General features: G+C 43.7%; 1 protein-coding gene across 2 annotated transcripts in view; it reads right to left on the bottom strand.

The window, feature by feature from the left end:
- The window catches only part of KLF7 (KLF transcription factor 7), a 65692-nt gene that overhangs the window by 26814 nt on the left and 11465 nt on the right, over positions 1–27413 (bottom strand). For both annotated transcript variants that reach the window (XR_014853438.1, XM_085066206.1), the window contains one exon: positions 7971–8583. Coding sequence is in view for 1 of the 2 variants with exons in the window: in XM_085066206.1 (XP_084922332.1) it covers positions 7971–8583 (613 nt within the window). In the remaining variant the exon portion in view is untranslated. The remainder of the gene's footprint in view (positions 1–7970; positions 8584–27413) is intronic.

Here is a 27413-nt window from a genome sequence, read left to right as displayed (position 1 = left end):
ACTCCTGAGTGACTGAAGCAATCGCCCATTATCTCAGAGAGTGCAGCCTCTAACCTGCCCTACCCTTTGTGCCAGTTTTGGAACTACCTTGCCCCTTGTACAGACCTGGTTGCTCTGTACAGCCTGGCAACCTGTGGGGCTGCTCAGTATGGCTTGTATTGCCTTCTATATCTGGAGAAATGTGACAGAACCTCAGGGACAGGGAAGGTGATGGATGTCCTCATCTTCAGTAGAGACAGACTGCTGGGAAAAGAGCACCTTCAGGTGGTCCAAATTGTTCTACACGGTGGAGGCCAAAACCAGTCTGCCATGTAGGGCCATGAGGCTTTCTACTGCATCCACATGAAAGAGCTCTCCTGAGCCAAGGAACCAAAGATAATTGACAAAACAATCAAGATAAAACCAGATTACAGGGAAAAAACAATGACAACTCATCAAACTAGGGAAAGGGTAATTTTGGAAGAGAGAGATTATGACCATCGACTCATGGCGTGCTGATTCAAGAACTCAAAGAAGAAGACGACTGAGCAAAAGGAGCAAATAATTTAATCAAAAAAAGATTAAATAATAATTAATGGACTAATAATATTAACTATGACTTATAGCCAAGGAATATTAATGCCTCTGTTTCCATCAAATGATCTGTGGGAGGAGCTAGACCAACTGGCAGCACAGTGGCAAACCCATGCGGGCTGCTGAATTGTGGCAAGACATTGCTGCCCAGGTAGAGAAGCTGGTTTTAAATGTACACCATGTAGATGCCCACATACCCAAGAGTCAGGCTACTGAAAAACATTGCAACAATGAACAGGTGGATTGGGCCGCCAAGATGAAAGTGTCTCAGGTGGATCTGGACTGGCAACATAAAGGTGAATTATTTCTGGCTCGGTGGGTCCATGATGGCTCAGGTCATCAGCGAAGAGATGCAAGATATGGATAGGCTCGTGATCAAGGGGCAGACTTTACCACAGACAATATCTTCCAGGTCATACATAACTGTGAAACATGTGCTGCAATCAAACAGGCCAAGAGTAAAGCCTATCACCACCTGATAGAGGTGACGATGGTTGAAATATAAGTATGGGGAGGCCTGGCGGATCAATTACATCACACTTCCACAAACCCACGAAGCCATGAGCTGACAACGGTAGAGACAACCACTGGATGGCTGGAGATGTACCCCGTGCCTCATGCCACTGCCTAGAACACCATCCTGGGCATTGAAAAGCAAGTCCTGTGGTGACATGGAACCTGAGTCAGACATTGGGACTAATTTCAAAAATAGCCTCACAGACACCTGGGCCAGAAAGCATGGGACTGAACGGGTGTCTCGTATTCCCTATCCCTATCAAGTCGGTCTCCCTACCTGCAGCTGGGTTGTGCTATAAGGTGGGCACCACCTATGCCATTGTCCCCATGGTTTTATTCGGGACCCCACCACTGTTGGCAAAAGCATAGACACCTCCACTTGTTTAGGTCAACTTCCATGAAGCCTTATAGTTCATCTGCTCCTGCTTTCTAGTTGCTGCTGCTGGTATGTAGGTGTGTGGGACTGTGTCCACATGGGGTGTGAAAGACAGGCTCTGGATTCGGAGAGGTCTGTCCAGGCTGCTGGCTACCTGCCCAGATATGACCCAGACTCAAACACCCACCCTGTGCTTAGAAAAAGCCTCTAATCCAGCACCTGCTTTTAAGACGAGAGGTAGCACACTTGGCTTTTCCTGCCCAGAGCACGTCAGGTCCCCCAGTTATGCCCACCTCAGCCTAAAACAGCATTTCTGAGCACACATCTCCAATTCATGCCTGGCATGACCTCAAATACTTTGGAAATGACAGTGCTTTTGGACAAATGGACTAGAAAATCATAGCTTCTCATTGTTAACTTGCCAATTCTATCCAGCGTGGGACAGCAGCAACGCAAAGGGAAAATGGCAGAAGACAAATCTGTAGGTTTTCCTTGAGTCTCTTTCTGTGACCTTGATCATTTGCACACTGGCTGTGTGCTTCACAGGGGCTCAGGAGTGGATGGATGGGTATAAAGAAAACACTAAATTAAAAACTCAAGAAGGCTCCTCTGTGCCTTACCAAGGCAGACTGCCATAACACTTGGAGGCACCTGCACTTGCCCTCCTGCAGATGCTGAACAGACAGCAAACATCAATTTCTTGGTCTACCTTGCACCAGAAATCTTCTCACATGGCAAACAAACAAACAAAAAATACCTATGTATATTTCCAACCCAAACAATAAGATTGTCCTGTGCTATTGCTCTGGCAAATGATGGAGCAGAAACACAAGACTCAGAATTCAGGTATTGACAACTAAGCAATGGATGAACACCACTGGTGCTTTAAATGGCAAGGGCTGCTTTTGGCAGGGGCCATGCTCCTGCTGCCTGGGTGGTTCTCAAAGGTCATTTCCTAAGTCTAAGCTCTTGCTTTAATAATGCAGTGAAGCTCTGACCCTTCACAATGAAATCACAACACTCCCCTCCAAACTTGCCAAATGGCTAAAAGGCTTTAAGATCAGAAAGTTTTAAGGAGCTCAAGATCAAGTTGCGCTTATTTTAATCAGCTTTGATAAAGACCTGTTACATTTTTATACAAAAAAACTTTTTAAAAGTCCAACATCACAAAAAAACCACATCTTTCCAAATGGGCTAAGCAACTGTACCTCTCCAAAAAATCCAGCCCTGAATGAAGGTCTTTCACACACCCTTCTTCTCTCAATGCCCTGGCTCTCATTTCCAGCAGCATATTCACCCCTTGCTTCAGCTGCTGGCATTGAAGCTTCAGGATCCTCCATGTCCCTCCATGTCCCCTTGGCAGGTTTCAGCCCTCCACACAGAGCTGTGGACTCACCACAAAGCTACGGGTCTCTGAACAGCAAAACATCTTAGGTTTTGGCTTTAATTTCTCCTATGCCACCAATACTGTTCTCCCAAATGCTTTTCCCTAAGTCATTATTTAAAACCTGGCATCCTGCAGAATTGGTGCTGTGCTTGGCTACTTGCTTTTTCCTTCTCTTCATTGGCTTTCTGTTCACAGATGCTACCACACTAACACAATACAGCAATGCAGCTTCCCATTCATGTGCTATCACTGACACAGAGTTCTTTATTTTCCCTATTTTTCCTTTACTTTGTATTAATCTTCTTTATCTATCATCCAGCCTACTCTCCTCAACTTTGTCTCCTCCAACAATTTCCAAATTCCAGATACTTCCACTTTTATCGCCAACACTTGGGGAATGTTCTTCTCTATTGTTTTATATACCATCTCAAAAACCTTCCTGTTAGTTAATGCTCTGTCTAATCTCTTGTGTGTCTCATCTTTTCTTGCAAATGTAGTAATTTGTTTTCCTGCAGAGTAGATTTGTTTGTTTTAGTTACTCTCACCCAGCATTTTGGATCAAAGAACTATATAATTTAAAATAAGATGTCCTGACAATGTGAAACAAACCCCACTTGAAGAAGTGCTATCTTAAGATCGCATTTAGTCTGGTAACATCTATTTACATGGGTATTTCCCACTGGTTTAGCCCTTAGAAACTTAAATACAGATGTGAGATGCCCAACTGTTGCTTCTCAGACTTGAGCTTCAGTTGTATCAAATCCTGGTTTTGTATCGCTAAAGGAAAAAAAAAAAGCAAACCTTCTGACACTCACAAAATGCAAATCCTAGCAGAAGCCTATAAGGATATTTTTTTTTATCACTGTTCCAATCTTAAGGATTTCCTGATCAGTTTTTATGTGATGCATCATCCCCGGTCAGAAAGTATCCATGCCATCTTATACCTTCCCCTGCACATTACTGCAAGGAATACTGATAGGAATGGTTTTGTCAGGAGATAGAAATCTCCAGAAGTCTTTGATCTGGGAGACACAGTCACATCCCATGACTAATCTTTCCATAGGTCACAGGCCAGCTCACCCTTAGACTTATTTGCATTCAGACACTCTCCAGCAATATCCTGTTTTCTAATTTAGGAAGTACTGATGATTATACATGGGTTTTGGCTCATTCGAATTCCTTCCCTCTGCACTCTCCATTACATTGACAATTCATCTCCATGCATGTGTAAAGACAGGATGAAAATTTTCCTCTCTCAAAAGAGAGAAAATCCCATTGTTTGCACTGATGTATGCTCCATGAATAACTGTGAGAGAATGTGCTAGGGTTGAATTACCATGCCAGTCCTGGTTGCTCCTTCTTCAGATGATTTTACCTCACCCTCACACTGGCAGTGTGGTTTTTCCAAAACTACAGCTCACATTTTCCTCCTGTTTACAGGCCCAGCTGCTATTTCTTCCCTGAGGGGCTTCTTTGCTGTGCTCTGACAGTCAGTCCCACCACTACTCTTAGCTCCTTTACACACCCTTAACTTTAGATGCCCCAGCTTGCTTTGAGTTCAGTCAAATATTTTCATTTCCCTTTCCATACAGACAATGTTTTTCCCTTTCCCTTCCAGATTAAATTCTCTCCCACACAGATGATTGTTTTTCCCTCTCCAAAGGTCATCCAGAAAGTGGTTTCATAACCAGTTCGACCACTGATAGGCCTTATAGTGCTGTCCTGATTCTCTAGCAGATGAGATGTGAGAGAGTAATGTGGAAGATGCACCAAGTGTAATGTGGGGTCTGATTGTCTCTGAGCTTCCCAGCAAAGTAAAACCCCAAGAAAGGATTGTTCCAAATCTAGCAAGCTGCTATCAGCCTGCATTGCCTGCAGCCCAGCGTGGCTCATCACGCAGCAGCAAGGAACACCAGCCAGCATCTGTCTGGTCAGCCTTACATATGAACGAAAGGAATGCAGCCTCCTTCCGCTGCCTTCCACCCCCCACCCGCTCCTGGCCCATGGTTTCTTGTTTTCATGCACTGCAGTAAATCCCTTTGATCCAGCAAGTGGACTTTGCACGTGCAAGCTGAGTGACCAGCCCACATCTGCCTCCCTGCCTGTGAACCCCACACTGGGAGCTCTTTGTTGGGGCACTCACACCCTACACAGAGCCCACACTGGCAGACTGCTCTCTCGCATGACACACTAACAAACCACCAGCCAAAGGAAAATATCTCACAATCATTTCAGACCCTCTGGCTCAGCCACTGACTAAGCCAAGTGGCTACTAGCCATTGGCACTGCTGGGTGCATTCGCAACCCACAGTACACTCAGTTCAGGCATGAAAAAACACAAAGCACCCATGGAGAAAAGGGTTCCTTGTCCCATGCCCTGAAGGCTGCATGGGAAAGGAGACAGCCCTGACATTTATAATTCAGTCCCAAATTTCCATAGCTTTTCCTCTCTGTCCCACTCTTTTACCAGAGAAAGGATGTCCCTGTGGGGAAACCCCACTGAAGAGGCCAGTGTGATCACATTTAATATCTTGATTGTACCAGCTCTCATTTAAGGCATCCAACATTCAGTGTGTTTTAAGGGAACAGAGCATGTAAGCAGTATGAAGGGGTCTGAATGACTTTGTGCTCCAGACTCAGATAAGCTGTTTAGATAAACCTATCACACCCTTTCTCTCAATTTACTCAAATTGCTCCTAAGATCTAAATGTTCACAGGTATTTAGACAACCTGCAACCACAGACAAAAATGAGAGACAGGTTCTCTGCTCCCAGGTTCTGCATCAAAGATGTGTTTTAACAACAAGGCTGCATTCAGTCCTCATCATCAAGGGAAACTATGCTTTCTACAAAGCTGTGCATAGTTAGGACATGGTCAGGGGCAGGGTGGTTTTACAGCTGCTAAGAAAGGAGAGATCATCGTCCATTTGTATTCCCTCTTGGTTTTTGCCTTCATGCTTTCCCAACAACCTATGCTATCTGCTCAGGACATGGTGAATGGAAAAAGAAATACTCCCAAAATTAGGGGCTGTTTAAACCACTGATGGTTTAACTGGCAAGATCAGAGGAGTAGCTGATCCCACCAGGTGAGGTGCTGGGAATGGGAGGTCTGGGCTCTGCACCCAGGCAGCTGCAGTCTCATCATCTGATAAAGGTCTGCACCATCTGCCAGCAGAGGCAGATGTGACTTTCTCACCATGTCAAACACTGCTGTGGATGGGGAGGCTCAGCACATCATGGCACCACTTACAGTCCAAGGCTATTCAACAGAAAGATCACAGGGCCATTGAGAAACATTGCTCATCATGGATTAATTGTAAAACATAAGATTTCACATGGTGACGTTAGAGGGGAAAGGTTTTGACCTCATAAAATTCAACCAGACCTAAAGCTTGGTACAAAAGTATGCAAACTCTTACAAGATTTTGACACTAAAGGATAAAAGTGTTGAGAGATTAGTCGTTTTCGCAAGTGCTCCTCATGACTTCTTGTCCATATCTCCATCTGGGTGACAAAACCAGGAAAACTTCACAGGTTCACCCTTTCCAGGCTATTGTGTCATATCCCTGACTGACTTCAGGAAAATCTGTGGAAGACCCATCACTTCCAGCTCAAGGAGGAACATGGGGGTCACATCTGAACAGACAAGATCACTGTGTCAACAGCTCTCACACTCTTCATTTGTGCTTTCATGGAAGCTCCATGGTCTGCTGGAAGGCCTTGGCTGGGACATCCCACTGGCCAGCCCCAGCAGGGAAAAGCCCTCACAGCAGCATTGGCACTACAAGGAACCAACATTTTGACCATGTTGATGCTGATTTTAAAATGATTGTACTGCTTTCACTGGTTTTCAAATCACCGAAACACAGGTGAGGTCACTCCTGGCAAGGTGGCTATCCCCAGTAAAAGCACTAGAAAGCCCATATTAAAGGATCAATGTCTTTTATGTCTTACTATGATTTATACTTAAGACCATGTAGCTTTTACAGTGCTGCCTAGTATGTGATGGATGCAGCTCTCTTAACAACCCACATATTTGTCTGATTTACTGCATTGGTCTAACATGTTATTTTCTACCTTGCAAGAACAACCTTGCTTCTAGGAATCTGCCTGCATGATAAGATCGTGAACTAAACGTGCAGTCATTGTAAGAGACCACACATTTTACAGTAAAATTGAGAAAACTGATTATAGCAATCCCTCTGGAAACAAGAATAATCACATGATAAGACAGTGCTAATGGGAATTTATCATCTCTCATCACGTGTGAAGCGTAGAACAAAGCAGCAACGTGTGTGAACTGCATAGCTATTAATGCCAATGACTATCAGCTGAAAAGCTACTAGGGACTATGAAGAAATGAGAGGAGGGAACCTGAACAACCAACCTAAACCGATTCAGTAACAAGCTTACACACACACACACACATACATATATATAACATTTGTAAATGTTACCCAAAATACCAGCCTCACATCTATCCATACATCCTATTCCCTCTCTACCTACACTGTTCATTCAAACTCCATGTCATTCTTTTATTTGCTCTCTCTATATTTTAGCACTGGAGAAGTCCAAGATCACGAGTATCTGAAGGGTATGTGCCTCTGTGTGCCTACACATCTGCATCTACACATGCTGCCTCATGCACAGATTATTCCTAAACCACATATCTAAGATCTGAAGCACATTTCTCTTTCTCCCATACAAAAGGCACTAAAAACCTACCCACGCTGTTTTCTATTTGAAGAAAATAACACTTGACTAAACTTAACATTTTTTAAGTTGTCTTGGGGAAGTGAGTGCCAAAAGCCCAAAGTGACATGCACATAGTTTTCATATGATACATCTACATCCCTCAGGCATCCTAAAATTACTCTGCATCAAGCCCCATAAGACATATGAAACCCCAACAGGCTACTGGTAGATGGTGAACTCCTGTGTTCTATGGAATAATGGGTACATTTGCTGGCCTACCATATTTTCCACTGCCCTGTTTCATAAACAGAAGCTCGGACTTTCAGAAGAGATTTTTTTTCTTTTCTAAATGAGAATAAAAGGAGATGGTTACAGGTAGGTGGCAGGAGGACAAGATGAGAGAAGCATCCTACATAAGTACCTGTATGAGTCCTCTGGTGAGCCTTTAAGTGGGAGCTCTTTGTATAAACTTTCCGGCACCCATTAAACTGACAGCGATGAACCCTCTTCTTGTTTTCTGGGGATGCTTCTGCCCCTGTACCTCCTTGCTCACTGTCACTTTGCCCGGTTTTTATTGTCCCCGCAGTCGCTGTTGCTACACCCACTTTCACAGAGCTGAGTGAAGTTTTCTTGGCTACCAATTTCAATGTCACTGTGCCATCCACCGCTGAGAGAGTCTGTGGGGTTTTTACGAGGTGGCGGCTGAGCTCCGGAGAGGAAGGGGGGGTTAATGAGGTCACTGCATTGAGCTGGGCCTGGTTGACGGCTGTGTAGCCTTCTGTGGAAGAGCTGGTGGACTGCGAGCTGAGGCACGTCTCAGACAGCAGTTTGTCACGGGAGAGGATAATGTCTATGTTGGCGCTTTTGTCACATGGACTCGTCTCCACTGGTAAAAGGATGGGGTCCAGCCGTCGGATACTGTCCTCTGCATCTGGGGCTGAGGAGGCGTGAAGGAAGCAGTCCAAATCTTCACCAAAGGTCTCAGAGATCTTCCGCGGCTCAGTCTGAAGGTATCGCTCCAACTCCAGGCATGTCTGCAGAAGGGAAAGGGAGAGGGGAGGGAGAGAAACCGCTTTTAGAGAGAGATTATAGCATAGCTCCCACTGAGGGCAGGAGAACAACATGGTCCAGAGGCATTCCAAGACAGCACTTATGACAGCACATCATCTTCTTGTGAGATGGCCACACACTGGGAGACATGAAGATTTGGCCCTTGTTTGAGGCTGCTCCAAGACAGTCTGGGAATACCCACATAGGGTACCAGGTATTATAGTAGAAGTGAAGATACAACAACCAGAAAACATTTATTACATTTTCATTAAAGCCTGTGCACTGTTACATGGTACCAGGGCATTCCCAACTTTAAGTATAATCTGTCCAACAGTCACTGCAAATGAAACTATCCTAATGGACCCATCATCTGGCCATGTACAAACAAAAAGTCACCTCTCCAAATAACTGCTTCCTCTTCCTTCACAAACATTAACTTTCTCTCCAAATTTAACTCAGCGTAGTTGGCTGGGGCCCAATCTGTTCCTAAAACAGCACAATTCTGAAGTGTGGCATTTTAAGATAGGAGGCAGAAAAGCTTCCAGTGAGACTACAGCTTGTTTAAAAGGACTGAGAGAAAGAAAGGTGACAGAAAAAAAAGGATCTACTGTCAGTTTTAGAGACAGTTTTGGCACATCTGGAGCTTCCTGTGGACAGGACACTAGACTTACACACAAACATACACACCCTTATTAAAAAGTAGGTAAAGTTGCAGTCAAAGAGGCTGCCACATAAAAATGTGTTTCTGCACCTCCACAGCAGTGATCATCAGCACAAGAATGGGATGAGCCTCCTACATAAATGAGCCTTCTTATGAAGTGCCCTGAGCTTGCCCCTATAAAGCCTCCAGGCACCAATGCACTGCCCAGTGTTCTCCATAGCCAACATTATAAACTTTTATTGTTTATAGAGAACCATTTGCTGTAGTTTCTGGAGCTTTTAATTGAGTTTATTAGCACTATTTTTCATTTCTCGCTGCTTGAAAAGATAGCTGGTTTAATACCACCACTGTGATTTCACAAGACTTGGAGAAAGATACATTCTTCTAACTAATGTTTTAGAAACCTCTAAAAACTACTCCTCTGAGAACACTTCTAGCAATATTAAGAAAGGGGTTTTAGGCAAAAATTTTGTGTCTATGGGAGCTGGTGACCCAGCTACATCTCAACCTGGAAAGTCCAGCATCTGATCAAGAAATAAAAGCTTCATATGACCAGAGGAGAGACAGGGACTTCTGCCTTCTGAGTACAAAGGTCTCATCCACAGGAGTGTACAGAGGCCCCACTCACAGCTCTCTAGGAACTGCAGGTAATTTGAGATTATTACTTTCAAAGCTCCCAGGAAGCAGCACTATTGGTTGCAGATACAATGTGGTGGGATGACTTTCAGAGTTCACAACAAAATTTGCCACACAGTTACCTGTTTGTTTCTTTTTTAATTAACAGCTGCTTATAGATCAGAGCTACAGAGATAGACAAAAAGCAACAGAACAGAATATATGCAAGTGAGACATGCTGTACTTCAGCATGTAGGTAATTTTCAGAGGTATAAGACTGCACACAGGCCTGGGGGTGGGACACTTAGCAATTGTACTTGCCTTAAGCAACCTTTCAGTTTTCTTTATAAGGTGCACTTCTGGGACTGAGAAAAACAGCTTTAGCTGGGAATCTGCTCTCTCCCCAGATAAATCCTAATGGGTTTTGGGAGAAGCTTTCCAACATGGCAGTAATAACCCCCACCACCAGGAGAGGCAATGCTTTTGAGTTCTCCACATCATGTAATTTGGGCTTTCTGGTCCACTTAGCCTTCATCCAGTGGGGCAGAAACAGGTTTAGGGGCCCAAAAAATGAAAGGCTTCCAAAGGAAAGAGCAAGCATAATCACAAATTAGGGGTGGAAAGGGGGAGGGCAGCAGCAGGGAAGAGAGACAAGGACTCAAGGCCATTAAATCTGATGACAGTGACATGAAATTTCAATTGCTGTGGGACCAGAGAGCTGCATGCCAGCTCTGGGCTGCCCGTGGAGGGGAGGCAAGCAGGAGGTGCTGCTCCTTTAAGGCATCACTACCCCACGACAACAATAGTGGGCCTGACAGTTTTTCCAGCTTCACCATTAATTTTCCATAAAGAGCAGTTTCTCGATGAGCCCTTTTCAGGCAAAGCCTGATGCTTCACAAACCTGTAATTATTCCTGGCTCCCCCCTCCCGCAGCCACTGCACCTGTGCCATTTCAAGACACCAGCTGGTCATGTCTTGCCTTCTGCCTCTGAAATCCAAAACCAGTGGATCAAGCCCATCTCCCCATAGAAGGGGGGAGAAAAACAACTCAAAGAAACAATATAATGCAGTCCCTCCCTCCCACCCCCCTCAGCCTCTCCACCAAGTCAATAGCAGGGAAGAGCCTAGCAACGCTGAGCCAGAAAAGCCCTGCACCTAATCTGCATGGCAGACAAAGCCTGGCGAGGGGTTATGGCCACAGCCCTTCCCTTACCTCCTGCCAGGGCCCTACCTGCTGCTGCATTTTTTTTTTTGGTGGCAGAAACAAAGCATCTTTCCCCATATGCACTTCCCAGCTTATGCCAAGTACCTTATGCGACCTTCTCTCCTTGTGGTCCAGATCTCCCAGGGAGTGGTGAGGAAGGGTTTAGAAACCGGCCTGCTTTTTTCAGTCCTTGCCCTGGCATAACAGTTTTTAGGCCAACTAAGCCCACCACCTTGTCTTGAGTTCTGACTTCAAGAAACCAGTCATGCTGAGACCACCGAGGTCCCCACTCCAGCCTGGTGGATCATCAGGAGGGGCAGGAAAGTTCTTTGGTCTCCACTCTCACAAAGCTATTTGCCACTGAGCACATCAAAAACTACCTTTTTTTGTTCTTCTACTTCCACTACCACCCTGGTAGGAAAATAGTTCAAGAATATCTCAGACAGGAGTGAGCTGCTCTTGTCAAAGTTCTGCTGGATGTCCAGCTTCTCCTTCACCACTTGTGCAAGAGAGGGAGCTTTGTGTAACAGATGGAGTACATCACATGTGACATGAAGTCTGACTACCCTTTAGTTGCTACATTGCAGACAACTTGATGGGTATTAAACTTTCTTACCCAGTGCCTGTAGGATACACAGCAATAAGGACTTTAAAAATTGCAAAATTAAGAAGATGGCTCCTCAACTGGCTGTTGGCTGTCGAGCCAGTTTCACCAGCTAGGGATAAAAAAGTGACCCACTAATTCAACCCATCTGCCCTGATTAATGAAGGTGATTCTCCCTGGACCTTGCTCCTCAATTTAATCAGTTAAAAGAAATAATCATTCATGGCTGACAAATAATAGGATGTGGCTTTGCAAGAAATATTTGAAGAAAGCCAGATAGAAAAGGACAGCAGTCTGGCATGTGGAAAATCCTGTCAAGGCCTCAGTCTGATTTTTCAGTTTTGGATACAATTGCAAAAATACTCACTTCCCCAGCAGAGGAACATTTCCATCACCTGCAAAGAACGCTGTGTTTTCCCTCCCAGTAACTCAAAACATCTCTTTGCTCCCCGTATTATACTATCATCCATGTCCTCTGGGGCACATGAAGTAGCAGAACATAGGTAAACTGCACACCATTACACTTCCATGTGCAGTACCAGATCCTTCAGACAGTACAAGACAAAGCTTGTACTTCAGAAGGTACAAGCTGCAAAGCTGTCCTATCCCTGGTAAAGACCTATTTCAGAGTTTGCAGCAGCACTGGTCCAGGAAAATTCACTGTTCAGTATGTCTGTCAATTGACAAAGGTATGACCTCTAATCTAGTTGTATTCTTACCTCTGAAGCTCATCTACTGAAAGTAAAGACTATTTACAAAACATGTTGCACAAAGAACTAGTCTTGGTTAACAGCCATGTTGTGTATCAGAATTTCACCCATACACACAGACTTTTGAAAAATAACAGGCCACTTTAGAAGCACCTGCCCATGCTGTGAAGTCTTTAAAGCACTCAGACTCCTGGGAGTTTTGCACAGTTAAAGATAGGACAATATGGCAACAGTAAAGTTCTGCCAAGAGAGAAAAAAAGCCCTTAATAAGTAAAAAAAACAGTAATAATTTAAGGACAGAACGTCAGTGAAGAGACCTTATCAACATGTTCACTGGGTTCCTCTGTTTTATTCATGCTGAAGTATTTTATAATATCTTGATTCTGAATTTTTCTAGCAGATCATCAGAAGTTCTTATCTGGAAGTGCTAGTTACTTCTAAGTGCCATTTTACTGCAAATATAATTGGACATCAAGCACTGAACTTGGAAGTTATCCAAAACCTAATTAGGAAGTTGGATACTTAGATCAGGCTGTGACAGAAAATTAAAATGTCGAATGTGGCTGACAAATAGGTCTGATCTACCAGGTCTGTTTACAATACTTGAAAGGATTCTCTTTGTAATTTACACAAGCAAAGCAGAATTACAAATGCAATAGTGAAGGTCAAATTTCTACTTCCATCATGACCCCATTGCTTTCCATTGGCATGTGAAGAAAGGGGCCTCATTTCTAAATAACTGTGAAAATCTCAAGACTCCACTGGAGGCGAAACTGTCTTCAACCTGAAGACAACCCAAAACAATAACACTAAGGTCAGTGCCATCACCATTCACTCAAGTTCAGAACAAACAGTGGCACCAGCTCCAGTGCCCATATCAGTGTTTCACTGTATAGCAGAACAGCAAAAGCTCTGAGCAGCACTGACACTTGCATTGCTGATACCACAGGCAGAAACTGAACTGGATGTTGTGGGGTGGCCCTGAAGCTAAGAGGAATAAAAGATTCAAAACTTACCTGCCTTCCCTGAAATGCCATGCTATTTTTTATCCTTAACCCTAAAACCAGATTTGAACGATGGATCTTCTTCCCACTGCCAAAAGCCTTCATTACTTCCTGAACAACAACAAAGCCCAATACTCCTGCCCATCTATTCCAAGATTGTCATCTGTTCCCACCCAGCTGCCAAAACCTCCAGCTTTTCCTCTTGGCAACTTTTACTGGGCAGTTGCTAGTCGTGAAAAAGCTGCAGCACATTAGAAGCTTAACATTTGGGACAGAATAAAATAAACAGAATTTTAGTATTAAAATAAGTAGTTTTGCAAAATACACTTGGGAAAAATGGAAAACCGCAGCCTGAAATGAATGTATATAAGAAAAAGTCTCAGGCTATAGCAAGTAATTTCTACTGCAAAGGTTTTAAGACAAAACTAGTCACGTGCCAGCATATCTTGCCTATGTGTTAACACAGTTCATTAAAAAAAATGAGCTAAAACCACCCCTCAGGTACAACAGTAAGATATTTATTGACAGCTAACTTGTGGTAAATATTTGTATGTATATTCCTAATCCCTTGAGTATATGAAACAAATCAAGTTAACTGGATGCTCAACAATCAGGCTGTTGCCACATGGAAAACACAGGCACAGGCACTGTTGGCAGAGAAAGATCATATGATATGAAAAGACTTGTTTTCCTGTGGTAACTTCACCATATGCCTGAGGCGTCAGGCCAGTGTTCCCTAACAACATCTGAGTGGGTCACACCAGCCACCAGAGTCTGCAATGGACAAGTCTATTAATTCTTGACTCCCCTACACAGGACTAAAGTCTCTGTTTGCTAATTTCTTCAACACAATAATGGCCTGTGCCCATTTTCCCTCTTGGTCTCAGCCCAAAGAATGAACCGTTGAGGAAGTGTATTTAGCCAAACCAGCTCATTCACTGTTATTCATGCACAACAGCACTCTCAATAAACTCTTCTACCATGACCCAGATGGCTTTCTCCCTCGATCTTCTCCTCTTATGCTTCTCCAGAGTGTAAGAAATGCTGAAATCAAAAGCCTCAACTGCATTCATTGAAGATAATTTTAAAGTAAAAATGTGGATGTAAAGGACAGAATCACTACCTTCATGTAAACACCATTCATTTTCCTGTTGCTCTGGGGCATGATGTAACTAGGGTTATCAAAGATTCTGATCAGACTCTAAAGCTCAAAGAATCAAAATCAAATTTACCATAAATTAGCGATTTTCAACAGCAGAAATCGGTGGTAACAAATGTCTTAAACAGAAAAAAGTCTGAACCCATAACTCTAACCAAGGAGTCAAGATCAGGCTTTGTTCCCAAACTTAGTGATAATGAAATACACCTTTATCTAACAAACATACTTTTAAATGGACAAGCCAAATTTGTTCACTAAAAATCTGTGGTATTTGGGCCTTAAGCATAGAGAATTTCAGTGCACTGGTTATGAGATACTGAACAAAGGACTGCAGCTAAGCGTGGCTGAATTTGATAGACATCTAGATTTAAAAAAAAAAAAGGATGAAAGAAATCTGCAAACACTGAACCAGGGCTTTGGAGGGCTTTTGTTATTTTTTTTGGACTGTTTAATAAAGACAGAAAAAATATCTGCAACCAGTCACAACAACAAAAAATAGCATCAATGTCAGCAAAGGATTAAGGATAGCCAAATGAAGAATTCAAAAGGGCAAGCAGTCCATTGTGCTGGTATCAAAATATGATAAAAGCCATGTGTGCTTGTACACCACCATATGCCCTGCACGCTGCCATGCAGTCCAGACAGCAAGTAGCCATACAATGACCATTTGAAAAATTATATATATGAAGTAAGAGTGTTTCACAATGTTTCTGAAGAGAGCATTTCTTTATATAACAACCTTGGATGGCTTTGAGTGAGCTGGCTAGTGGCCCTCACTGCAAACTTTTCTCCAAACTTCATCAAGCGTGTATTTAACCTGTTGTCATCCAGTTTGGAAGCAGCTTTAGTTTAGCATTATAAACAGCAAAAAGGCACAATTAGCTCCTTGAATTGCCAGTCCTAGCTCCCACTGAAATCAAAGGATCAGGTTCAAAGCATGCCCCAGAGTGTGGTAAACTTCTCACAGGAAATGGATATGCAAGAGCAAATGCTGACGGCTGTGGAATGTACAAAGCAGAGCAATATTTTAGGTCTCGATTCTCAATTAAGATTCATCCTTAGAAAGTATTGCAGTGGGGTTACACAGCAGAATTGGATTCCTTGTAATTACTCTGGTTAGGTTCATGAATGAAAAAATGTACTCTTTAGAGAAGTTTTATTAACACCCAGAGATATCTTAACAATTCCTACTCACAGCTGATACAAATGTATACAGCAGTTGCATTTGCGCACTCAGGCAACAGCATATTCATAAGCACAGTCTGTCACAATTAGCTTATTAAACCAAACCTGGAGCAGAGATGTGATCAATACACTCAATATACGGAACGTTTCATAAGAGTCCTGGGTTGTGAGTCATCTCGTCTGCTCTGACCTAAAAATATATTAAACAAGAGGATGCATAACACTGAATTCCTAACCCAAAAACATGCAATTCCTCATATTGACTTTGCATGATCAACATTTTTGTGCTGGGACTACAGTGTCTACCCTGTACATGATGCCCATTCATTATCACATCTCAGGGCTCAAAAAATCCTTTGTATGTTCCCTTTTGTATTATTTTTGGCTGTGGGGAGGAAGAGGTGGGGACCTGTCTGGGAAACAGGAAGCAGGAGGAAGGAGGGGAATGCGTTGTAGAATAAGGGCAGAACAAAAAAAAAAGAAGAAAAGAGCACTTATACCATTTCTAAACAATAATAAACATATAGGACCAAAGACTGCCTCCAGCCATGTGGGGTGCAGTGGGCTGTTTGGCTGCAGTTTAGACATTATTGGGAGCACAGCAACTGTCCAAGCACATTCACAAAAAGCCATTTGCTGCTTTTTTCTTTGATTTCTTTTTAATCATTTGGGCCATTTGTTATCTTACAAGAGCAAGAAGATGCATGTGCTACTGTGATAAATATGCCAATCTGGGCAAGGAAAAGAGAAGACAACAGACTTGAGTTCTGCTATTGCACCAAGAAAAAAACCTCAGACTAAAAACAAAGTGATGGGAAGCACAACCGGATTCTCAGTTGGGGTAAATCAGCACAGAGCAGCCCTGATTTCATGGTTCCTGTTTACATCAGCTGAGGACCTTGCCAACACTCAAAATCCATGAAATGCTGCTCTTGATTAGCACCACTTAACTCTGTGGCTTACATTAGACAGAACTCAACATGTTTTTTAATGGCTGGAGGTAGTTATTTTCTATTACAAATCTTGTCTACTTTATTAGGGACAGTATGACCTAAATGGAAAAATAGGAAGAATTTAAAAACAACAACTATCAGACATCCTGATACTTGGATTTGTTTCTTCTCTCTCTCTCTCTCTCATTTTTTTTTAATTTTTTTTTTTAATTTTGGGTAGTCTATATGGGATATTCACAAACTGGTTCCTACCACTTCTAGGCCAGAGTGTTCATCATCTGTGCACAGAAACAACAGCCTTCATGCTTGAATGTCCCATTGCAAGTAAACATGCATCTCACTTTAAAGCCAGGTGCCTTCCAAAGGATGCTACATTACAGTCAAAGGTGTTTTTCCACTGCTTTTCATTTCAACACTGTTCTGCCAAGGCTCTTGTTCCGAAACTCCTAGCCACCAGGAATTTTGATCAGCCTCAAAATCTCACAGGCAGTGCACTCAGGCTCTTACACACCCTGATAAAAGCAGCATGGTCCTCTTTAAGAGCAATTTGCAAGAGCACATTGGTAAAGAGCCTGCCAGTATTGGCTCAAACGCTCAGCAGCAGCCCAGGCAGCCACTCACAGGCATCTGAGATCTGTATCCCCAAAATATATTAGATCAAAAAAAAGAAAAGGGATCTGGCACAGCATTTGGTGGATATCATTAGCAACTCAAGGTGCGCTGTCAGAACTGGACAGGGCAGTGCTCACTCCTCGTGAAAGGATCACAGATCGGCCTCATGTCAGCTCCCAGCAGGCTGTATGGGACTGGCTGCACATGGCACTGGAAGGCAGGAGATCCTGTTAAGAGCCCTGCCATTTGTTGACTTGAGAAAGCTCAGCAGGTCAGACCCCAGCTGCTCAGAGTCAGCACACCTCTGTGAGCCAATTGACACAACCACCGCTCTCACACTGGCTCACTTTCTTCCGTCTGTTGACTGTGGACACCCACCCAGTTGTTATGATTTTAATATGCTGCAATATGAAAGTGCTACTTCAGGACAAAGTTATTAATAGCAAAGCAGCCAGAAAATAGCCTACAAGGAATGCAATGTTTTGGCATTCCTGGAAGATGGGATGACTTCCCATTATCTAAGAAACCACCAGGGTTAATTCAAGATGTTTCTGTGCACAAGCCTGTCTTTTGTCACTATATGATAAGCCATCATGACATACCTTCATAGGAATGCCCTGTATGGGTACCTGCACACTGCAGCAGTTCACAGAGACTACAACGCAGAAAGGCCCAAAGGCTGGTATTTTGTTACTCTAAGTAGGCTGGTGAAAAGCAGAGGTTGGGTGCTGTGCCAAAGCATCAGCAGAAACAGGTTAGGAGAAGCTCTACTGTTCCTGAAGGGACAGGACCTGTTTATGCCCTTCTCAAAAACCTGTCTGACTCCAGGATCTCAGAGAGGCTCTAAATTTCAGCCTCTCTTCCCCTGTCAGCACCCTCTCCTTCCCTTGTTTATTCATGCTGCATTTCCTCAGCAACATTCTTTCTTTGGGCAGGAGCCTCACAGTCAAGGCAAGTCATTGTCCCTTCTCAGGTTCTCTTTTAAACTTTCTGTGTCTCCTAGCAAAATATCCTTGGAAATGTATTAGAGAATACTGTGGAAAACACCAGACCCTGACTCATTTGTGTTGGCACCCTTCTCCCTAAAATTAATTGGGAGGGTTCCCAAATTAATTCCAGGTACATCACTGAGCACAACACTCAGCACCACCTTGTAGAGATGATACCACAGCAAGGCATCTCTCCACTGGCAAGGCTCTTGGCACCCCTTCTGCCTGCACCCACACTGCTGAGAGGCTCTTCATGAGGCTTTCAGCTTTCCAGCCCCATCCTTACGTATCCTCCTTGAGCAAATCAAATGAAACTTGACATTGCCATCTTTCCCTGAGAGGCAAAGGCCTGAATGATGATGCAAGGAATTGGAGGATGTCATGTTCACAGCACTACAGCATTACCCACTAAACCACCACAGAGAGCTCCAGCTCACTACTGAAAATGCACTGCAGAGAACTGTGGTCTTTCACCATGCTCCAAAAAAGGAAAAAAACAACAAACCCACTTAACAACAAGGAAAAGAGGAAACATATTTTAGTCACTATAAACTCAGCAGTGGACATTTTATCTGGCATATTTCCATATCTGACATTTTAAAAATGAAGTTAGTTTACCTTAAGTGTCTTATTTCCCCCAGTTTCCCTTTTCCACTGTACTTAAGTCCATATAGCATCTCCCAAGATAAGCCTGCCTTTGTGGGTTGGCTTTGTATCACTCTTTCCCTCTATTGTTTTTCTGAGACGTGATGGAATTCTCCAAAGTCACAGCTTGGAAGACTACAGACAGGTTCTCTTGGCATGGTTTGCAGGAATGGGATAGGTGGGAACTGAGGAAGAACAGCCTCTCCAGCTGCAGGAAGGGGGTTCCTCTCATGGTATAGCCAATCCTTCCTGGCATTTGGTTTATCATTGATACTGTTTAACTAAAGCTGATTTTCAGTAGCCCTTAAAGGTGGAGTCTGTAGCCAGCTCTTGTCATCCCAAACACTTCAGACCTCTGTCACCATGCTTTGCTACAATCCCTGCAATAGCAAACACAAACATTATGCTCCCCCAAGTACAAATTACAGCTTTCAGGAACTGCAATTTTATTTTGGTTATAAAAATACAAAGGTAGCCTTTATGGTGGGAGAGGAGCCACATGAGAGACCACAGGCTAAGTCTTCGCTTCACAGGGAACATTCCTGGGAGCACTCTGCTGCCTCACCTCCGGCCAGTTCTGCTTCCCAAGTGGTTAGCTTCCCAAGCAGTTGTGCTTCCCAAGTAGTTGCATGATAACAGAGCTCAAGGGAGAGCCCAAATGTCTTGTGGTGGCCAAAGCTACCAGAGAGATCTGCTTCAGATCCTGCAGTCCAGGAACTGGGACTCAGAGAGAGACAGAAACACACTCAAACTGCATTTCTTTAGTTATAGCTAGCACTACTGGCAGCCTGGGCATTCAGGATAATTTTCCAGGCATGACTTGCGACTTGGTTGTTACTCTGAGCCCCTGCAGGATACACTGCAGCACTTCTGGACACATGGGCTCTGTTCAGAGCATCTTGGAGGTGTTCCGACAGTCACCAGAGCAAGCTTCAAGGGATTTCCTCCACTTCAAGTGTCTCTAACCCTTCCCTGCTCTGCAGATGTCCCATCACTAGCCAGCACCAAGCTCCCGACACCTGTCAAAGACGCATGATATCAAATTGCTACTCCAAGCCCCTGAGTACCCCTAGGCATTTCAGTCCTCCTGTCAAGCTTGCTAATGTGTCCCTTCCCTGCCACGAGTAATGATGCATTCCTGGAAGCAAAAACTGCATTAAAAGTCTTCTTTACATGTGAGCTAAGAGCTTTCTTTGCCTCATACCATTTTTACTCATAAATATAATATCAAGGTGATCGTGTTCTTCTCAGACTACTCAAGAGTGTTCTGTAAGTAAAACCTGCAATTGGCAATTTATCAGATGGAAAAATAAAAGCCACATTTGGTTTCTCCCTACACTTAAAAATGACCACGTGCAGTCTCTGAAGCAGTCTGATCTTTTCAACAAGGTCATGAATATCAGCTGAGGGGGTGGAAGGAGAAATAAAACCATCCTGCACTTGTTTTCCCTTCCGTGCTGCTTTCTTACTAATGTTTTGCTCACTTTCTAAGCAAAGAGGAAGCGTCTCCTGGTTCCCGACACCCTGTGTTTATCCACATTCCAGCAACCAGTGGCTGCTCCTCCAGGCACTCTCCAAGGGCAAACAACTGAATCTTGCCACAATGCAATTATGAACTTGAGCCACATTCAGCTCCGAGTGGGAATGAGGTGGGAGCCCTGTGAGAAGCAGTGATAGAAGCAGTAGATGGTGGGATACCATCAAATCTTTTGAAAACGTTGCTTCTGCAGGCTTAAGACAAAAAGCACAGCACACCCTTTGCCTAGTGAAAGGCCTAGAAAATGCACTTTAGGAGGCACAGCCTTAGGAGTCAGAATAAATCCTCTCAGATGTCCCTGGTGACAAAGCAGCCCAATTTGGTCAATACAGCAGCATTATTAACACTGCGCTGCCTTACATGAGGATAGTCATATGTTCTTGCCTCTGCTGAGCATGGGGGAAGGGGTGCAAACTCCTACAGCAATTCACAGGGGAAACGTCTCTCTCAAAATCATTAACACTGCACAAAGAATCTCTTACCCATTTTCATGGAAGCTGCTTTTTTGGGAGCTGCTTTTTTTGCTTTTCTGCTTCTCTAGTATTGATCAAGCTTGGGTGGAATCCTAGAAATACTATGTGCTTTATGGTTTTCCCAAAAAGAAATTTTATTTTTTACAACTTAGGATCTCTACCTTCAGGCTTTTGTTTTTGCAGCTATGAATAGCCTTCATTTTGGGGGCTGGGCATAGATACATAATTGTAGGTGGTTAACAACAGAAGGTAGGACTTAATGATTAATAAATTTATTTAAATTATTTTGAGAATTAGAAATTAAGTGTATTTGGATTCAAGCAGAAATATTGGTAATAAAAAAGCATATCTCTGTATTATAGATACACACATATATCTCACTGCTGCTCCTGAGCCCCAGCCAGAGTCATGGCCTTTCTGTGTTTGGTTCTTGACAAACACATTTACAGACAGTCCTGGTAATTCAGGGACTGGCAAAAGAATGGAAGGCAAAGGAAAACAGTCCTAGCTAACCACCTGCTTAACCATGGCCAGCAAATCTGGGGATTATGTAAAATCTAGGTCCTGTGTGTGCCTGGTGACAAGTCTGCAGAGAGCTAGAGAGGTTACCACCCCTATATGTCAGGTGACTCAGACTGGAAGAAAACGTATCAGAGAAGCTAAAGTGGTAGTAACAACATGGTAGGAAGAATTGACTAATAAGAAAAAAAGGGCCAGTCCGGCAAATGGCCTTTAAAAACACAAGAAAGACCTTCTTACCCACAAAGAGGGGTGTCACCCACTGCTGGAAAAGAAAAACTACCACAGAAATAGTGCATCAGCCCCAGCCACCTTTCTCTAGCACTCATCTGGGACAACACATTGTCAAAACCAGAAAACAACAGACTCGCTCCTTTTCACTGGGAAGAAATCCTGCCATTCTTTCCCTCTGCCACCTCTCCACCAAAAAACACTGAGACCATCAAATCCAAACTCTATACCAAGAAGGTTAAAAATGCTGAGTTTGAGCACACCAGGCCACCTCCACACCGTGTCTGGTAAGCGTTTCTCACCAGACAAGTGTGGTGCTGCTTCAGAGCTGCTGGCACAAAGTTCTCCCAGAAAGGGGTGCTGCAGAAGTGTCTAGACAGACTAAAATTAAAAAGAACAAATTATATGACACTGCCCACTGTCTGCACAGCAGGGCCAGATTCTCAGAGGGAGGAGTAAATAGCTGGTGCCATAAACGTAGCTAGTGGAATCATCTTAATTTACACTGAGCAAGGATCTGGCCCAGAAAAATATTCCTCTAAACTCTGCAGCCAAAAATTCCTCTGCTAGACCGCATTCCACCAGTTAAACTGCCAGAGAAGACAATTGCAGAAATAATTTAATTAAAATGGAGATCAGGGAGCTGGTATCCTTTTCAAGCTCTGCTCTTGACTTCCTCTCTCCAACAACTGAGCGCTTGGATGTCCCAGTTTCCCAGTCTGTAAAATCAGCATGCTGCAGCTTCTCTGCTTTCTGAGGACAATGGCTGTGAAGCATCCTATCTGTTCAAAGCCCAACCATCAAATCAAATAGATATCTGAATGCTCAGAACCTCTGGGTCTTGCATGAAAGAACATGTATTTTTCTCTGCGGAAACAGGTCTGTCGTTGCTCCAGAAAAATTTGAGCTTCAAAAAGGCAACTTGCAAGTTTTGCTTCCAAAACTGTAGGTGTCAGGTTCTCCAGCTTATTGGGGTACTGCTAAGGATTTTTGCTGCTACAGACTGCTCAAACTTGCCAGCACAGTTCTGGTACTGAAGCAAGAGTTAGACAGAGAGTACTGCTTTCCCACAATTTTCTCATTCATATTTTATTTCTGAACTTCAACTTCTGTTCTGATTAACATCTGGAAGAACAGTGAATTTTCTGAATATTCAACTCTTTCAAGAAGTCATTAGATGAAAAAAATACACCCAGGATGTAGACCAGTGCAATCACATGAACATGTCATAAGGATGGTGCCATGTGATGTCTCATTGTAGCAGGTCCTTTGTTTTCACTCCCTAATTTCTGTTAAAACATTTGGCTTTTTACATCCTGGTCTGCAGAACCACTAGCAATGGCACATGGTTTAGGATCTGTTTCTTTACAGTCCTCATGTTCCACACGAAAGTCCCTGACAGATACTCACAGCTTAAGAGATTTTTGAATAAAGAGGAGACAGATTAGAGTTTGTGTGAGAAGTTTTCAAGCAAGGACCCACAGAGCCCCACTGCCTGCAGCCAGCTGTGTGCCTCTCTGGTATTTGATGAGGCCCCACTGTTTTGTTGTAACCCTCCCTGCACGGAGCCAGCAGTTTCCCTCCGCACAGGAAGGAAAGGGAATCACCCATCTTCTGAAATGCCAGGAAAATACTTCTTTGCCATGTAAGCAGCCCAAGCTGACTCAAAGGAGCAGAGATGGTTAAAAGCAGCACAGTGGGCTAACACAGCAGGAAGGTCCAGAGTCCAGGGTGTCCCGACAAGCAAATGGAAAGTGCCTTGCAGTCTAGAGCAGCTGTGGTTCGTGTGTCCCACTTCTACCCCTCCCCTAGCTCAGGCAGGCTCCTCTGCCTTATGCTAAGGGCTTTGGCAAATCCTCCTTTAAGGTGCAGGGCCAGGGTGCAAGAAGCCACAGTGCTCAAGGCCACCACAGTCACCCACCACAGTGGATGGTGGCAGAAGGGGGGATACTCCAGAGGGACGATGGTGGGATTCCAGTATTGACCACACAGCATTTCAGGCAGGCTGCTCGCTGCCCACATTGGAGCAGCTTCCTTCCTTAAGTGCTGTGCAGCCTCAAGAGGCTGGAGAGGTGGGCAGAGAAGAGCAATCAGAAGTTCAGCAAAGGCAAATGCAGGGTCCCACACCTGGGGAGACACAACCCCATGCACCAGCACAGACTGGGAATTGACCTGCTGAACCAGCTCTGTGGAAAAGGAGCTGGGGGTCCTGGTGGACAATAAGCCCTTCCTGAGGCAGCAGTGCTCCTGTGGCCAAGAAAGCCAATGGGATCCTGGGGTGCAGTAGGAAGGGGGAGCCGGCAGATCAAGGGAGGTGATCCTACCCCTCTGCTCAGCCCTGGTGAGGAACATCTGGGGTGCTGTGTCCAGTTCTGGACTCCTCAGCACAGGAGAGATTTATGAAGAAAGGAGGATATTATGAGGAAAGGATATTATGAGGAAATAGCACAGGAGGATATTATGAGGAAAGGCTGAGGGAGCTCAAGGCTGTGGAATCTCCCTCACTAGAGATACTCAAAAACTACCTGAACACAATCCTGTGCCATGTGCTCCAGGATGCCCCTGCTTGAGTAGGAGTTTAGACTGGACAACCCACTGTGGTCCCTTCCAACCCTACCCACTCTGTGATTCTGTGAAGAGAAGGGTAGAGGTGTGCCAGGTGGGCACCCGAATTCAAGGGGCCTTTACCCTTTAACTATGGCCCAGGTTAAACACCATTTCACATCCATCAACCAGCATACAGGTACTTTTTCCCAAACACAGGTCAACAACGCACAGCAGCCCTAACAGCTTTTCCCAATACTAATACTACCCCACGGTTATATTTGTGCTTTTAGGCTCTTTGAAATGCTGAGATCTTTCATGACTCACTGTCAAAAGCCAGCACTTAGAACCAGCTACCATCAAGTCAAGTCATCAACACCAATTTGACTTCACTCCATTTAAAGTCTGTTTCATTAAACAAACAAACAGAATTCTGGCATCATTTTTTTTTGTTTCCCTTTACTCTGATGGATCACAGCCCTTGCTATAAAAACATGCTTAATAAAAACAAATTGGAAAACTAAGGAAACTCATAAAAAGCTCTGATTGTGAAGAAAAGCAGGGAAAAGGGTTTAAGGAGGAAATGCTACATTTTTCTGTGATGCCAGCAGAAAGAGGCAGTTTATAAAGAAAACCACATAGTGGCAGGAAATAAATCCTTGAGACTGAATTTGGAAAAACACAAATTAATGCATTTATGGAGGAAACAGCAACACAACATGCACATCTAACGCAAACCAGAGATCCAGTAAGGGTGACAAGAGTCCTAGAACAGATAAGACACAGAGAAGAGCAACATAGCTTCGAGGATACATTCTCAGCATCTGATACACAGGAAAACTGGAAGGAACAGAGAGATGGAAAGTATGACAAAACTCAAAGGGATATGCACCTTTATTACTATTTATCACGTCTGTTCTGCAGTCAGAGTTGTAATCTCCAGTCAATGAGTAGCCATCTCATTTCACATTTAGATAAAAAATCCTTGAAATAGTTAATATAGGTGATGATGGGGAAAAGCATCACAGCTTTGTGCAGCTATGAACAGGGTGAATCCAAACAAAGCAACGGACTTGCTCATGGAGAAGAGAGAGAATAGGGGAGGGGGAAGACTTAGCAGCAAAAGAGAACAGTCTGTTAGATATTCCTCCCCTAAATTAGGTTTTATGACAGGCTTCCAAGGAATGCAAGGCTTCACACCAGGTGGATTTCAAAGCACACTGGAAAGCACCACTGAGGCATACATTAAGAAATGGCACCTGGGCAGAAGAATTTCATGATCTAACAGTAGCAATTTCCAAAATTTCCTTGTTTGTTTCTGGGCCAAATCTGCTTATGTGCAGTTTATTGGTGCTGGACGAAGACAGAGACCAAAAATGCTTTTCATCATGTGCACCTGGCTCTTGAATCTCATTTGCCTTCAAAATTAGCCAGTAAAACCCACCTGCTGAGCACAAGGTCTTCTCTGACCCTTCTGTAACCTTAGAGGCCAAGCTGCAGTAAGAACATACCCTTTACCCCCCACCATGACATAACATGACACAACATGACACAGACTCCCTTTGGATGCCAGCCAGAGCAGGAAGAAGCCCCCATTTCCATGAACCTGGACTCTCCTCTGAGATGTATGTCCAACCTGACACACAGTACACATGTCATGAATTCTCAAAATGAAACGTGCCTGGCCATCCATATGTGCATGCACAGGACCCTTCATGACTCACGCTTACACTACGGCTTTTCAACATCATTAAAACAGAGCAAAAAGGCCTCAAAGAAGGCTTGTGTACAGAAGTGGATTTTAATGTCAAAAAAGGCCATTCTGATAATTTAGTCTCACCTCTGGATGACACTGTTCACTGAAGAGCACAAAGAGCTCCCTTGAATACTCATTTATAACCACTTTCAGGTTGCTTTCCACTGTTAGATATGAAAGTCTGAGGGTAAATCAGAATGGGAACCTTCCTTCTATCCATGCATTGAGACTTTTAAGAGACCTCTCTCATCTGTTATAATTTCACAGATGGGTATGACTGTCCTAGGGGAAGCAGTGCCTACACCAGACATTATCCTACCTTTCAGTGTTGGGGAGGCCACATTTAGCTCTTAGAAACATCTAGTTCCCTTCCACACCCACATTTTCTTCATTTATAAAACCAGTGAAAACAAATCATGCTTCATCCTCAGTTTTATAGAGGGCAGCTCAGGACCTCTCATTCCTTCATGGAAAGAAAATTTCTTTCTGTACAGTTTCCATTATTTATTAGCTGAAGGTGGGGGGAGAAATGTTATTTATAGGATGCCTAAGGCCATGCTCACTATAAAACAGGAATAAGTCAATATAGCTAGAGCACAACTTAGTGGCCTATTGTGCAACGTTTTAAAAAATGTACTCTCTCATTACAGCACTTCAGAATATCTCCTCCCCAACACCAGTGAAAATACATATATGAGAGCTATAGAGCCGCAATATTGTTTTAATCAAATAATTAACATGGGTGTGCTGTTTTCTGCCCACATCCTGATATTTAGTCCATATCCTGACAAGACCTAGGATTTGTATAGACTGTTCTCCTGAAAGGTGTCAAGTGACTTTGTGGACACTGGGCCACTGTAAATTCACTGTAACTTTGGCAGATCTGCACTCACTGACTGACCTGAAATCCCCAATGTGATGTGGGTACTATTCTTTCAATTTACAAAGAGAAAAACCATTCAGAACTGAATGCCAAAGGTGTCCTTGACCTTTTCTACTTAAAGAAATGGAAATGAGACAGAAATTCCCATCTTACACCATAGTGCAACACCACCTGACCAGAGATGCAGCTTCCTCAAACAAAACACTCACTGAATAGTATATGGCATAGCTCTCGTTGCATGAAATAATTCTCATGAGACAATCCCAGTGAGGAGGAGCCTTCAACCTAGAGCATCCACTCAGTGTCCAGCTAGGGCACTCAGGACTTGGAGTCACATACACTAGAGGTATTTGGGAGTAAGAAACCACCAATGCCTTGCTTCCCTTGCTCTCCCTCAAATGTGCTGTTATAAGAAATGCAATTCGCATGTCGGAAACAGAAATCCCACCTACTGGCATTCTTCTCAGCACTCAGAAACAATGCTGGGAAGTCACCCAGTCAGTCACCTGTCTACCAAGTCTTTCACACCA

This window comes from Lichenostomus cassidix, chromosome 7 (genome assembly GCF_008360975.1).
Source record: "Lichenostomus cassidix isolate B80296 chromosome 7, HeHo_3.0, whole genome shotgun sequence".
Classification (NCBI taxonomy): domain Eukaryota; kingdom Metazoa; phylum Chordata; class Aves; order Passeriformes; family Meliphagidae; genus Lichenostomus; species Lichenostomus cassidix.
Note: the sequence above shows the minus strand (reverse complement) of the source record. Positions and strands in the feature narration are given on the sequence as shown.